We start from the raw sequence: 13,136 nt of genomic DNA, 5'->3' as shown, positions 1-13,136 counted from the left end.
AAACTCAGGAGAAGAATGGGTGAGCACAGTGAAAATTTTAAGAGTTAGAAAATATAAAGAAGAACCAAATAGCTGAACAAATAAATACAGTAGGAGAAATCAACAGTAGATCAGATGATACAAAGGAATAGATCAGTGAACTGAAGACAAAGTAGTAGAAATAACCTAAGCTGAACAGAAAAGAGGAAAAAGAATTTTTTAAAATGAGGATAGTTTAGGAGACCTGTGGGACAACCTAACATTCACATTATAGGGGTCCCAGAGAGAGAAGAGAGCAGGGGGTTAGAGAATTTTTTTGAAGACATAATAGCTGAAAATGTCCATAACCCATGAAAGCAAACAGACATCTAGGTCCAGGAAGCATAGAGAGTCCCAAACAAGATGGACCCAAAGAGGTCCACATTAAAATTAAAATGTCAGAAATTAAAGATAGAGAATCTTAAAAGCATCAAGAGAGAAGCAACAAGTTATGTACAAGGGAACCCATACATAAGGCTATCAGCTGACTTTTCAGCAAAAACTTTCAGGCCAGAAGGAAGTGGCACGATATATTCAAAGTGATTAAAGAATAAAATCTACAAGAAAAAATACTCTGCCCAACAAGCTTATCATTCAGATTTGAAAGAGAGAGAATCAGTTTTACAGACAAGCAAAAACTAAAAAAGTTGAGCACCACTAAATGAGCTATACAGGAAATGCTAAAGGGAACTCACTAACCAGAAAAGATCATAAATTTAAATACAAAAATTACAAAAGGAAAAATCTCATCAATAAAGACAAACATACAATAAAGGTAGTAAATCATCCACTTGTAAAGCTAGTACAAAAGTTAAAAGAAAAAAATAGTAAAGTCATCTATATCCACAGTAAGTAGTTAAGGGATACACAAAACAAAAAATGTAAAATATCATGTCAAAAACATTAAAGTTGGGGATGGGTGAGTAAAAATGCATTCCATCTTAAGTGATCATCAGCTTATCATATATACATATAGGTTGTTGTATATGAATCTCATGGTAACTGCAAACCAAAAATCTATAATAGATACACATGAAAAAAAGAGAAAGGAATCTAAGCATAACACTAAAAATAGTAATCAAATCAATAAGGAAGAGAGCAAAAGAAGAAAAAGGAACAAAAAAGAACTGCAAAACAACCAGAAAATAGTTAACAAAATAGCAATATGTACATACCCATCAAAAACTGCTTTAAAGGTAAATGGACTAAATGCTCCAATCAAAAGACATAGAGTGGTGGAATGGATTTAAAAACAGTAAGATTCATATATGCTGCCTATAAGAGACTCACTTTGTATCTAAAGACACAGATGGTGAAAGTGATAGGATGGAAAAAGATATTTCATAAAAATGGAAATAAAAAAAGAAAGCTGGGCTAGCAATACTTATATCAGACAAAATATAGTTTAAAACAAAGACTGTAACAAGAGACAAAGAAGGACATTATTTAATGATAAAGGGATCAGTCCAAGAAGAAGATATAACAATTATAAATATATATGCACCCAACACAGGAAGACCTAAATACATAAAGCCAGTATTAACAAACATAAATGGAGAAATTGATAGTGCAGATGGAATTTTAACCCGGATAGATCACATACTAGGCCACAAAGCAAGTCTTAATAAATTTAAGCAGATTAAAATCATATCAAGCATCTTTTCTGACCACAATGATATGAGACTAGAAATTAACTACAAGAAAAAAACTGCAAAAAACACAAATATGTGGAGGCTAAACAGTATGCTACCCAACAACCAATCGGTACTGAAGAAATCAGAGAGGAAATTTTAAAATACCTGGAGACAAATGAAATTGAACAGTATGTGCTCTCTCCCTTCCCAGCACTGGCACCCTCTCCCCAGAGGGATAGTGTTTGAGCAAGAGGTGCTGGTGTGGGCATTTGGGGTAGGTCAGGGCTTGGGCTGTGGCAGTCCAATTGGGGTCTGAGACCCAGACTGCTTCTGGCACACTGCCTGTGTAAATAATGGTTCCCTCTGCCTGCTCAGATGCTGCTTTGGGCCTGAGCCATCTCTGTGTCTCACAGCCAAGCTTCCTCCTCAACCATGGCAGCCCTCACCCCAGTGTGGAGCTGTGTTGTGAAGAAAGCAGGGCTAGAGTGTTCATTTGGTTCAAATGGGGGCACACACTGGAGTGGTCACGGGAAGGTGGCCAGCCACCCATGCAGTTTACAAACCACCCTCTCTGTCCTGCTTCAGGAGCGAGCGTGTTCATGCTTCTTACAAGTGAAGTCCAGTCTTTTCACAGCCCTCCTGTTAGTCCCATTGGCCCTCCAACCAGCCAAGGAGCTTGTCTTTCCTGTGTTGGTCCCCAAGGCTGTGGCACCCAGTATGTGGCTCACATCACTCACTCTCCAGGGAGGATCTCTGCTCATGTAATCTCCCTTTTCCTCTGAGTCTCCTCTTAGTGGTACAGGTCTCAATCTGATCACTTCTCTTCCCTTCCTACTCAATTCTTTATGGATCTTTCTTACAGTCTTGGTTGTACAGGAGCCTTTCTGCCAGTGTCCAGTTAGTTGTCAGTGACAGTTGTTCCACAAGTGGATGTATTTTTGATGTGTTCATGGGGAGAGGTGAGTTCCACATCCTCCTAATCCACTGTTTTCATCTCCTCTACACTTGGCCACGTTCCCATTGCCCATTCATAGATATTTCTTTGTAAAGTGTCTTTTCATATCTTCTTTCCATTTTTAACTTAGGTTGTTTGACATTGAGTTGTAGGAGTTCTTTATATATTCTGATTCAAGACTTTGTTTAGATATATTTGCAAATATTTTCCCAGTCTGTGGTTTACCTATTTATTTTCTTAATGGTGTCCTTTTGTCAGTGGAGGTTTCTAAATTTTGATGATGTCTACTGTATCAGTTTATTTTTTTAATAGTTAATGTGTCTGTGCCCTGGCTAAGAAACCTTTGCATTTACCAAGTTACAAAGATGTTCTGTGTTTTCACTGAGTAGCTTTATAGTTTTAGTTTTATGTTTAGGAGCATAGTACATTTAGAATTAATTTTTCCATATGAAGTGAAGTAGGGATCAAGGTTCATTTATTTCCCCCATATGGATATCCAATTGTTTGAGCACATTTGTTGAAACAATTTTTATATATTTACGTTTTTACATATATAAAAAATTTTCCTTTCATCAATGTATTATCTTGGTAACTTTGTTGAAATTAAATGACTGTATGAGTGTGGCTCTACTTCTAGACTTTTTATTCTGTTCTATTAATTATTTGTCTATATATGTATCAGTTTTACCTTGTCTTGGATATTGTAAATACTTTTACACTAAGTGTAGTAAAGGCTTCTCTTCTGTTATTCTTTTTTTCTAGTGTTTTCATTCTCGCTTTCTAGATGTTATGGTCACCCCAATCTGTTCCCTGGTTCTTCAAACGAATAAGTCTACAGTTTTATATCCAAGTTTTAGCCATCCACACTGGTGCATGACCTCCAGCAAAAGCCATAAAGAATGAGAATTTTACCGTGTCATTCCCTTCATCCAAGTTTATTTTCCCCTCCAGTTTCTTCCTGCTTTTTTGTTCAGTGCCTTCAGATAGTTGTTTTATATATTTGTCTCAGTATAGTTTAAATTTGTTACCGGGGGGGGAAGGTTGGTCCAGTAGGAATTACTTCTCCATTATAGAAGTGGTACTCAGATGGTTTTTGAAAGTCAGTCTGAAAGCAGGCGTCTGGCCAGAAAAGCAATTAAAATGAGGAGTGGAGAGAGGTATGGTGCAAAGAGAGGCAAGTTTCAGATAGAGGGAAAGGATTTGGTTCAACTCACAGAAGGCTTAGAATAAAGCCAAACAGTGCTTAGAAGAACTCCAAGGGAAAGAACTTGCTAGAGCATTGTGTTTTTCAAACTGTGAATCATAAAATCAAATTTGGTAGGTGGCCTCTGAAAAGTCATTTTTGTTGCTAACCTAATCCAAAGCCATAACACAATTAGAAAGTAAGATCAGTACATTGCTGATGAACTTTTATTCTCAGCTCTCCAGTTAGAGAATAGTTTGTGAGGTCATTGAGTTCATACCTTCTTTGGTGTGTTGTGGACCTTCATTTTATATTGGACTTCTCTTGTAACACAAACGAGCATATAAATAGCACACTTCTCAGTAAACATGAAATATATAAAGATGGATCAAACATTTGTCAAAGTTTTGTCAGGGTTGATGAAGCATGATTGACTTCAGAGATCCCCAGTTTTAAGGAATTCTCAACTTAGACATCTTTTATGGGGAAGGGAAACCTTGAAAATATATCTCTTATCAACAGATCTCAGAGTTCCTTGTTCATGGAAAAGGAAGTGATGGAGTACCATCAGGAATGCACTAAATAGGGATAGTATTAGAGCCTTTCCCCTCTTTCTTTGTTATTTTTTCCTTCTCTTTTCTCTCTGTAACTCTCCCTCCACCCTAACTCACACATACACACACACACACACACACACCCATGAGCTCTGGATAAAAGTACAAATAAGGACTCATAACTATATAAATCAAAGAAAATTAAATAAGTAAAAGGATGCTAATCCATCTTTCAGTTTCTAAAATTAGGCTGAGCTCTGGAAACTGGTTATAATGAAGAAAAGCTTCTTTTAAATTCTTTAGCTAATGATTCCATGATATAATTCGTCTCTTATTAGAAGAGAGTGTCATAATATCAACATTGGCAGAAGAAGGTTAAAAGATAACAATAGTACTTCAAAAGACACCATTAAGAGCATGAGAAGGCAGGTCACACACTGAGAGAAAATATTGGTAATACATATGTCAGACAATGATCTTGTCAACAGAATGTATAAAGAACTCCCATGAATCAGCAATAATAAGATGAACAGCCCAATTAAACAAATGAGCAAGAACTTGACGAGATAATCACAAAAGAATATGTATCAGTTGCCTAAAAGCACATGATAATATGCTCTATGTCATTAGCCATCAGAGAAATTTAAGTCAAAACCACAGGAATTAATAAAAGGAAAAAGACTGGCAATGTCAAGTATTGACAAGGATCTGAAGCAGTGAATACTCTTATATTTTGCTGGTGTGGATGCAACAATTGAACAACCACCTTGCAAAATAGTTTGGCAGTATCTTATAAAGTTAAACATACCCCTATCGTTTGAACTGTGAACCCCCACTCCTCGGTATTTACCCAAGGGAAATGAAAACCTATGTACACAAAAAGCCTTGTGTATACAAACCAGCTTTATTTGTACTAGCTCCAAACTGGGAAAAAACCCAAATGTTTATCAATGAGAGAATGGATAGACCAATTGTGGTATGTTCATACAGTGGAATACTACCCACTGATTAAAAGGGATGAACTACTGATGCATGCAACAACATGGAAGAATCTCAGAAACATTATGCTGAGTGAAAGAGGCCAGACACAAAAGAGTATGTATTATATTAATCCACTTATATGAAATTCTTTAAAAAATGCAAAGCTGGGGCTTCCCTGGTGGCGCAGTGGTTGAGAGTCCGCCTGCCGATGCAGGGGACACGGGTTCGTGCCCCGGTCCGGGAAGATCCCACATGCCGCGCAGCGGCTGGGCCCGTGAGCCATGGCTGCTGAGCCTGCGCGTCCAGAGCCTGTGCTCTGCAATGGGAGAGGCCACAGCAGTGAGAGGCCCGCGTACCGCAAAAAAAAAAAAAAAAAAAGCAAAGCTAATAATAGATTGTGAAAACAATCAGATTACTGGTGGCCTGGAGTGGAGGTGGTTTGACTGCAAAGAGGCATGAGGAACATTCTAGAATGATGGAAATATTCTATAATGACGCGGTTACATAAATGACTCAAAGGAATTATGAAATTAAAAGGTATGCATTTCACTGAATTTAAGCTATATTTCAGTAAAGTTTTTTTAAGTAAAAAAAGAGTTCTAGTCCCTGTACTCTGACTACCTTGGCATATGGGAGATACCCCACTTACCCTCCCTATGGTAACCATTCCTATTTATCTTTGATAACCATTGCCCTGGACAGAGAGTTTTGGTTTTCTTTTTTTTTTTTTTTTTGCGGTACGCGGACCTCTCACTGTTGTGGCCTCTCCCGTTGCGGAGCACAGGCTCCGATGCACAGACTCAGCAGCCATGGCTCACGGGCCTAGCCACTCCGCGGCATGTGGGATCTTGCTGGACCGGGGCACGAACCCGTGTCCCCTGCATCTGCAGGCGGACTCTCAACCACTGCGCCACCAGGGAAGCCCCAGAGAGTATTTTTATACTCACAAAGTCATAGTGCATTAAATGGAGATTCCCCTCACTTTAATGAAGCACAACAGATAGGTGGGATACATGGAATGGGATACATGTCCAGGATTTAAACAGCACAGTTGGGGTGTTTGTCTTTTAAAAATAAATGTAGGAGCATCTGAATGATTTTTGTTTTTGTTGTTCTAAATCAGGGATCAGGAAACTATAGGCTACACTGTCTGACTTTGTACTACCCTTAATCCACAAAAGCCACAAATGGTTTTTATATTGTAAGGGGTTGTTTAAGAAAAGAAAAACAATATACAACAGATATGTAAGTGTCCCTCAAAGCCTAAAATATTTACTATTTGGACTTTTACAGCAAAACCTTACTGATTCCTATACTATAGTCTGATCAGCATGGTCCACCTACTGTAATTGATTGAACCTCTTAAAAACTTGAACAGGGTATTTTTTTAAAAAAAATTGTAGTCTCAGCAGTTTGAAGTATTAAGCATACAACCTTATTTCCTTTCCTATAAAGACTAAGGTGAATATTAAGTTGAATGGTATGATAGCTGCTTCTCTAGGGATACTATGTTTCCTGTGAATGGGCCACTGGCTCTGTACTAGCAGCCTGGTTAGAATGATGTTGAAGATTGTAAATAGGCAGAACATTTCGTGATAGTGTGTGGCATGTGTGGCAAGAGGCTCTCTCCCAGCCATTCTGCTAAAAATGCAGGGCAATACTAAATGTTTCCGATTTGCCCTAGTGGTATAGATGGGAGGAATCACCCTTTAGCCTCTGGAAAGTGCGAGAGTAGTTTAGAAGGTGTCTGAGAACATGTAGAGGCTAGAGAGGGTGATTTTTTTTTTTTTTCTGTTAGGTTAGGGGATCTGCACTGCACTCTCGCAGCATTAAGGTTTCCCCCATATGGTGCATTAGAATTCCCACATCAACTGTAGAACCTTCCCACCCTCTTCCACTATTTGCTTCTGCCTCCCACAGTCTCATTTACCTGACCACAAACCATAATGGATCTTTAAAAATTAATTTAGGTGCTCTGAGCATCTCTTTATTCCAGATTCTAAAGATGAACCTGGGGATAATGGTACATCTAGAATTGCTTTAGGAAATGTACAGCCTCTTTGAGGGATCCCACTGTGCTAATGGCTCACACATCCAAATTGAGGGATCATTGAAATTGTGGTGGACAGGCCAGGGACAAGAACAAGCAGCAGCTTGATGTGAGCTAGCACTTAGGTTAAACTCCCTGAATGTTTATGATTCTTCTTTCTTTTCATCTTTTCTCTAGGCCTACTCTGTCTATGACGAAGACATTGGGTACTGTCAAGGACAGTCTTTTCTTGCTGCTGTGTTGCTGCTGCATGTAAGTAATTTTCCATGTAATAAAGGGCATGGTGCTGCCAAGTTTATTTTATTTGATGCTTGGTTTTGTTTTCCCTTCTTATTCTCCATTGACCGGATGGAGATTACACATGGCATATCTTTTTAAAAATGTTCTTTTGGTGATAAAGTAAGAGATCTGATGTCACGAACAGGACAGTTTCTCAGTAGAATTAATTTTGCTGGCTAGTAGGGCATAAATTGCTTATTTGGAGTTATTTTTAACTAGAACCCTCTAGAATTAAAGAAGTCAATGTAACTGCCCAAATATGAGCAGGACCAGAGCCATGATGAAGGAATGTGACAAGGAAGTCTTTTACCTTTTTTGTGATTTATTTTTGTATACTCTCTTTTCTCTTAGTCACCTTCATTTAACAGAACATTTATTGAGAATCAGTTGTCAGTACTGGGCTAGGAAGTGGGATTACAAATACGAATAATTTATCGTTTGTGTTCTCAAAGGCTTCATGGGCTAGGATGGGGCACAGGTAATGTACGCACGTACCTATTATTTTAGTTCTTTTTATGTATCTGTGCTGATTTTTGTGATGATCACTATAGAGGAGCTTATAGTGTGCTAAGTGAAAGCGATGCACAGAATAAGAGAATAGAGAGGAGAATTATCCAACTCAGCTCTGCCAGAACTTTCAGAAAAGACTTTCTAGAGGAGGTGGTAGCTTTGCCAGGACATAAATAATTGAGGTTGGGGGAGGTGAGCTGGGTAAGAGAGGGAGTAGAGATTGGTAGAGAAAAGGAGCAACATGAGCAAATGTATGGAAACACAAAGGGCACAGCATATAAAGGGAACAGTATGAAATGATTGTTCCTTTACTGTTGCTATAGAAATTGTATGCAGAGAGAGGTATGAGGTAAAAATGGTCATATGGGCAGGGACCAAATTATGAAGACTTTTTAATAATGTCAAGAAATGTGGGCTTTATGCTAAAGCTAATGAGGAGCCATTGATCAGTTCGAAGCAAGGGAATGACAATCAGATGTTCACTTCAGATAAATTATTATATCCATGTAGAGAGTTGAACTGAAGGGAGCAAGCAATAGCAGAGAGACCAGTTAGGAAACATCAATCTAAATGAGAGATGTTGAGACCCAGAGAAAAAAACAATTAAAAACATGCAGGAGGGGACTTCCCTGGTGGCGCAGTGGTTAAGAGTCCACCTGCCAATGCAGGGGACACGGGTTCGAGCCCTGGTCTGGGAAGATCCCACATGCCGCGGAGCAACTAAGCCCGTGCGCCACAGCTACTGAGCCTGTGCTCTAGAGCCTGCGAGCCACAACTACTGAGCCTGTGTGCCACAGCTGCTGAAGCCCATGCCCCTAGAGCTGGTGCTCTGCAACAAGAGAAGCCACCGCAATGAGAAGCCCGCGCACCGCAGCAAAGCGCAGCCCCTGCTCGCCGCAACTAGAGAAAGCCTGCACGCAGCAACGAAGACCCAATGCAGCCAAAAATAAATAAATACATACATAAATTTATTTTTAAAAATATCTAAAAACATGCAGGAGGCAAAATTGGTAGGTTTCATGGATGGATTGACAAAGGAAGGGTCAAAGGTAACATGTCTAGTTTTCTTGCTTAGGTGACTGGATGAAGTATGGTATTTTGAGCTGAGATAGAAAACACGTCCGTTGAGATTGAATGGAGAAGAAAGGTTAGGAGTTGATGATGAATTTTGTTTTGAAATTTGGTGGAGGTGGTATTTTGGGGATATCTGAGTAAAGCTGTCCAGCAACCAACTGTTTACTGGAGACTGACACTGGGGGAGGAATCAAAGCTGAAATCATGAGAGTGGATTAGACCATATAAGAAGAATAAATAGAAGAAGAAGAACAGAATAGATCCCAGGAATGCCAGATATTTAGAGGGCTGATGAGGAAGAGGAATCCTTGAAGAATTTCTGGATTTTCAACAGAGAAGCAGCATTGTATAATGTCAAATGCAGCAGAGAGGTCCAGCAAGTTTAAAACAAAAGCATTTCTTTTAGGTTTGCATTCTGGAAACGAAGAACAATTATAATAGACTCGTGGTCCTAATGCTGACCATTTGATTTTAATGATACTAATAATATATGGTGGTTCTATTGTGATTATTCACTTTAACTTTGACTTCTTTCTCTGTGGCATCGTTATCTGTTTATGGTCTTTTTGATCTTCTCCTTGCTGTCCTTTTTTTTGTCATCTCCACAGCCCATGTTCTTCAGATTTCTTGTGATAATCAAGTACTTTATAGTCACAAATTCTTGGAGCCTTTGTTCTATTACTAAACCCACCTAGTAGTTAGAATAGTCAGGTCCCTACCACAGGGGGCTGGAGACTATAAACAGTGACATAGACGTGTTCACCAAGTTTCATAACCACCATTCATCTAAAAGGAGATTTTATGATCATTCTGACGAGCAGCTGATGTCCAAGCCATGGATAGTGAAGCTTTATCTTCCACAAAGTAATCTTTGAATATGTCACAGTTCAGCATTTTAGACCTGTAGCCCCATTAAACACATTATAATATATTGATTAAACTTCAGTGAGAAGAATATCACTCCAGGAAATCTGTTCTGAGACTTAACAGAAGTTTAGTTAACTGTAAGTTCATATTTCTCTGGACATACTTCCTCCCCGAAAAAAAAGAGAGGCAGTGATTCAAATAACTAGGAAACTCAAATAACCCAGATTTTTTTTTTTTTTTTACATTATCTACTGTCCTATTACAAGGGTCATGGAAAGTCGGCCATTGTAAACATATACAACAAAATTACCTCCAAAGTATGTGACGAGATGAATAGAAATTCAGTTTAGTTTCTACACTTTCTACATTAATAGAACTATGCAGTTGTTGCCATGGCTTGTAAAAATAACTGGAAATATAGAAATGCCTTCAGAATCCTGGAGGAAAGATGAACTGATATTCAGTGTTAATGAAAAAAATCTTACATTGTAATTTTTAATTAAAAGTATATGTGATAATTCTGTTAATCAGCATATTTCATTGACTGACCAACCCATCCATTAACCAATTTAAATAAGAGAAGTTAACTGTAATGTTTTCTTATCCATATTTAATTTTGCCTCTGTGGTTTAAATAGGTAGAAGAATACACTCTAGCTTAAACAATTCATCAAATACACTACCTCGGGTTCCAGGGAGATATGTTATTAGGGTCTTACTGACTAATTTTTTATCAGTTACATAAGCTATTGCTTCTTTTTGCTGCCAGACATCCTTTGGCAACTCCATATTAATCATTGTCAGGACCTGCTTCTTTTTGGGATGCTGTCTTTTCCTCACCCATGGTCATTTATATTTCACATTCACTGCCTAAGAGGAAAGAAAGACCAAAAATGAAAGTAGGATCAAGAACAAAAATTTAGAATTTTAGTTTTTCCATGTCTAGATAGTTTTAAGAAATAAGTATCTTCTCCTGGTGCTTGGAAATTTCCAGAAGCTTTGTAACTTGTAGTAGTTTAAGCAGTGGAAGAATTAAGTGTTTATCACATAGATGCTGTTATATCTATTGATGGAATTATAAGAAATTTATCATTTACAGTTCGGAAAAACTGTTACAGCACAGATTGCTTGTAACCATTATAGCGTTTATCTGCCTTTGAAGTTAAATATGTAATAATTATCAGTAATATCATCATTATATTATTAGTGTAATAAATAATGTCCTCTTATATATTTCATTTATGCTAAGAATCGTATAAAATATTTTAGATAATTTTTAACCCCAATATATTTCTCTCACATATTTATTGTCAAGCAGCTTTAAGGTTTTTTTTTTAATTGAACATATACTTTTTTAGACTTTCAGAAAATTATGCTCCTTTTTAAGGTTAAATCACTCTATGTAAACTAATATCAACATGTATGGAAGCTTTCCAACTGCAAAAAGCATTATTTTTGGATAACCCAGAATGTTTAAAAGTATTGTTTTTTTTCAAAAACTGTAACCAGGCACAACTCGTTTGGAAACCAGTTTGGCTTTTATCTGATAAAGATATGCATACCAGACAGCTCCACTCCTAGATATATACTTTAGTCAAATTTATGAACATGTACACTAAAATCATGTATTAAAATTGTTTTAGGATCAGTGTTTATAATAGTCGAACAACTCAAATGCCCACTATTATAATGTCTAATATTAGAATTATAATTAGAAATTAAAATGGATAAATTGTGGTATATTCATTTTGTGGAACACTATACAGCAAGTAAAGAAACGTTTCACACTACGTAGGCTAATGTGAATGAATCATACAAACATAATGTTTAGTAAGAAAGCAAATTATTGGTATCATTTGGTATGATTCCATTTTAGTATAATTCAATAACAGACAAAAGTAAACTCTATTTTAGGATGCTCCATGCATGGAAAATATAAATAATACCAGTGAAGTGATTACTGTTCAAATCAGGACAGTGATTTCTCTGAGGAGAAATTGGGAGTCGTGCCTGGGTGAGGACACATAGGGATCTTCAGGAGTATTAACAGTATTCTAGTTCTTAATCTGTTTTTACTTCATAATTGTATATTCATTGAAGTATAAATTTAACTTTTATATATTCTTCTGTGTGCCATATTTCAAAATAATATAAGGTTTAAAAATTACAGATCTTTAAATGCTTCCCCCCAAAAAAGACAAGTTTCAGGTAAGATTTAACCAGTGGGCATCAGAAATGAGAAGCAGAGCTACTTCTTAGTTTTCCTGAAAATAAGGATTCTACAGAGTCCAAGGTAACAAAATAGAGGCTTCCTAGTGTCTTTATATGTATATATAAGTGAAAATACTTGTGCCATTATATTATTTAGGAATCTTTCTGCTACATGTGACGTAACATTAACTAAAAGTAGTTTAAATTAAAAAGGAAATATATTGGCTCACATAACTGGGAAGTCCAGAGCAGAGATGCTTTTGATATGGTTGGATTCCAGAGTTCATACTTTGTCATCAGAAATCTGTGTCTCTGTATCTCTGTTCTGCTTAAATTTTCTTGCCTTAACTTATATGGGCAGGCCACAAAGTGGGCAGCCTGGCTGCAGACTGGCCCGGCTTCATATCCTTTCAGTTTTACAACTTCATTTAAAAGGGATCATCTTTTGCTATAGCTCCTGTACTTAAACAAACAAACAAACAAAACAAAACAAATAAGCAAACAAAAACCCTGAAGGATTCTGGTTGGCCTGCCTTGGGAATCTGCCATCCTTGAATCAATTACTAAGGGCAGGAAGGTAAGGTATCTGGTTGGGCTGGCCCAGTCTTGAGTCCACCTCAGTGCTGACAGTGAACTGGATCAACTCCTCCTGAAAAATGGAATGGTTTTCCTAAAAGAAAGGAGATTTTGACATCAGATGATAGGGAGATGGGATGCTAGACAGATACATCACGTTACCTTATAGTGATTCTTTACAATAAGAGTTTTAGTATATTTTAAACAAGCCCTTCTGTATTCCTAAATCACTTTTTCCTTATAAA

At 37.4% G+C, this 13,136-nt stretch overlaps 1 protein-coding gene across 3 annotated transcripts in view; it reads left to right on the top strand.

Moving 5' to 3' along the window:
• RABGAP1L (RAB GTPase activating protein 1 like) overlaps positions 1 to 13,136 on the top strand; it is a 684,589-nt gene that overhangs the window by 425,525 nt on the left and 245,928 nt on the right. For all 3 annotated transcript variants that reach the window (XM_089921687.1, XM_089921608.1, XM_089921651.1), the window contains one exon: positions 7,553 to 7,627. In XM_089921687.1, the coding sequence (XP_089777813.1) occupies positions 7,553 to 7,627 (75 nt within the window). The remainder of the gene's footprint in view (positions 1 to 7,552; positions 7,628 to 13,136) is intronic.

The sequence above is a fragment of the Delphinapterus leucas genome, chromosome 1 (genome assembly GCF_059928025.1).
Source record: "Delphinapterus leucas isolate spDelLeu-1000000601 "Yukka" chromosome 1, BTC_Dleu_Yukka2, whole genome shotgun sequence".
In the NCBI taxonomy this organism is placed as follows: Eukaryota; Metazoa; Chordata; class Mammalia; order Artiodactyla; family Monodontidae; genus Delphinapterus; species Delphinapterus leucas.
The sequence above is the reverse complement of the archived record's forward strand: the minus strand, read 5'-3'. Positions and strand labels throughout refer to the sequence as shown.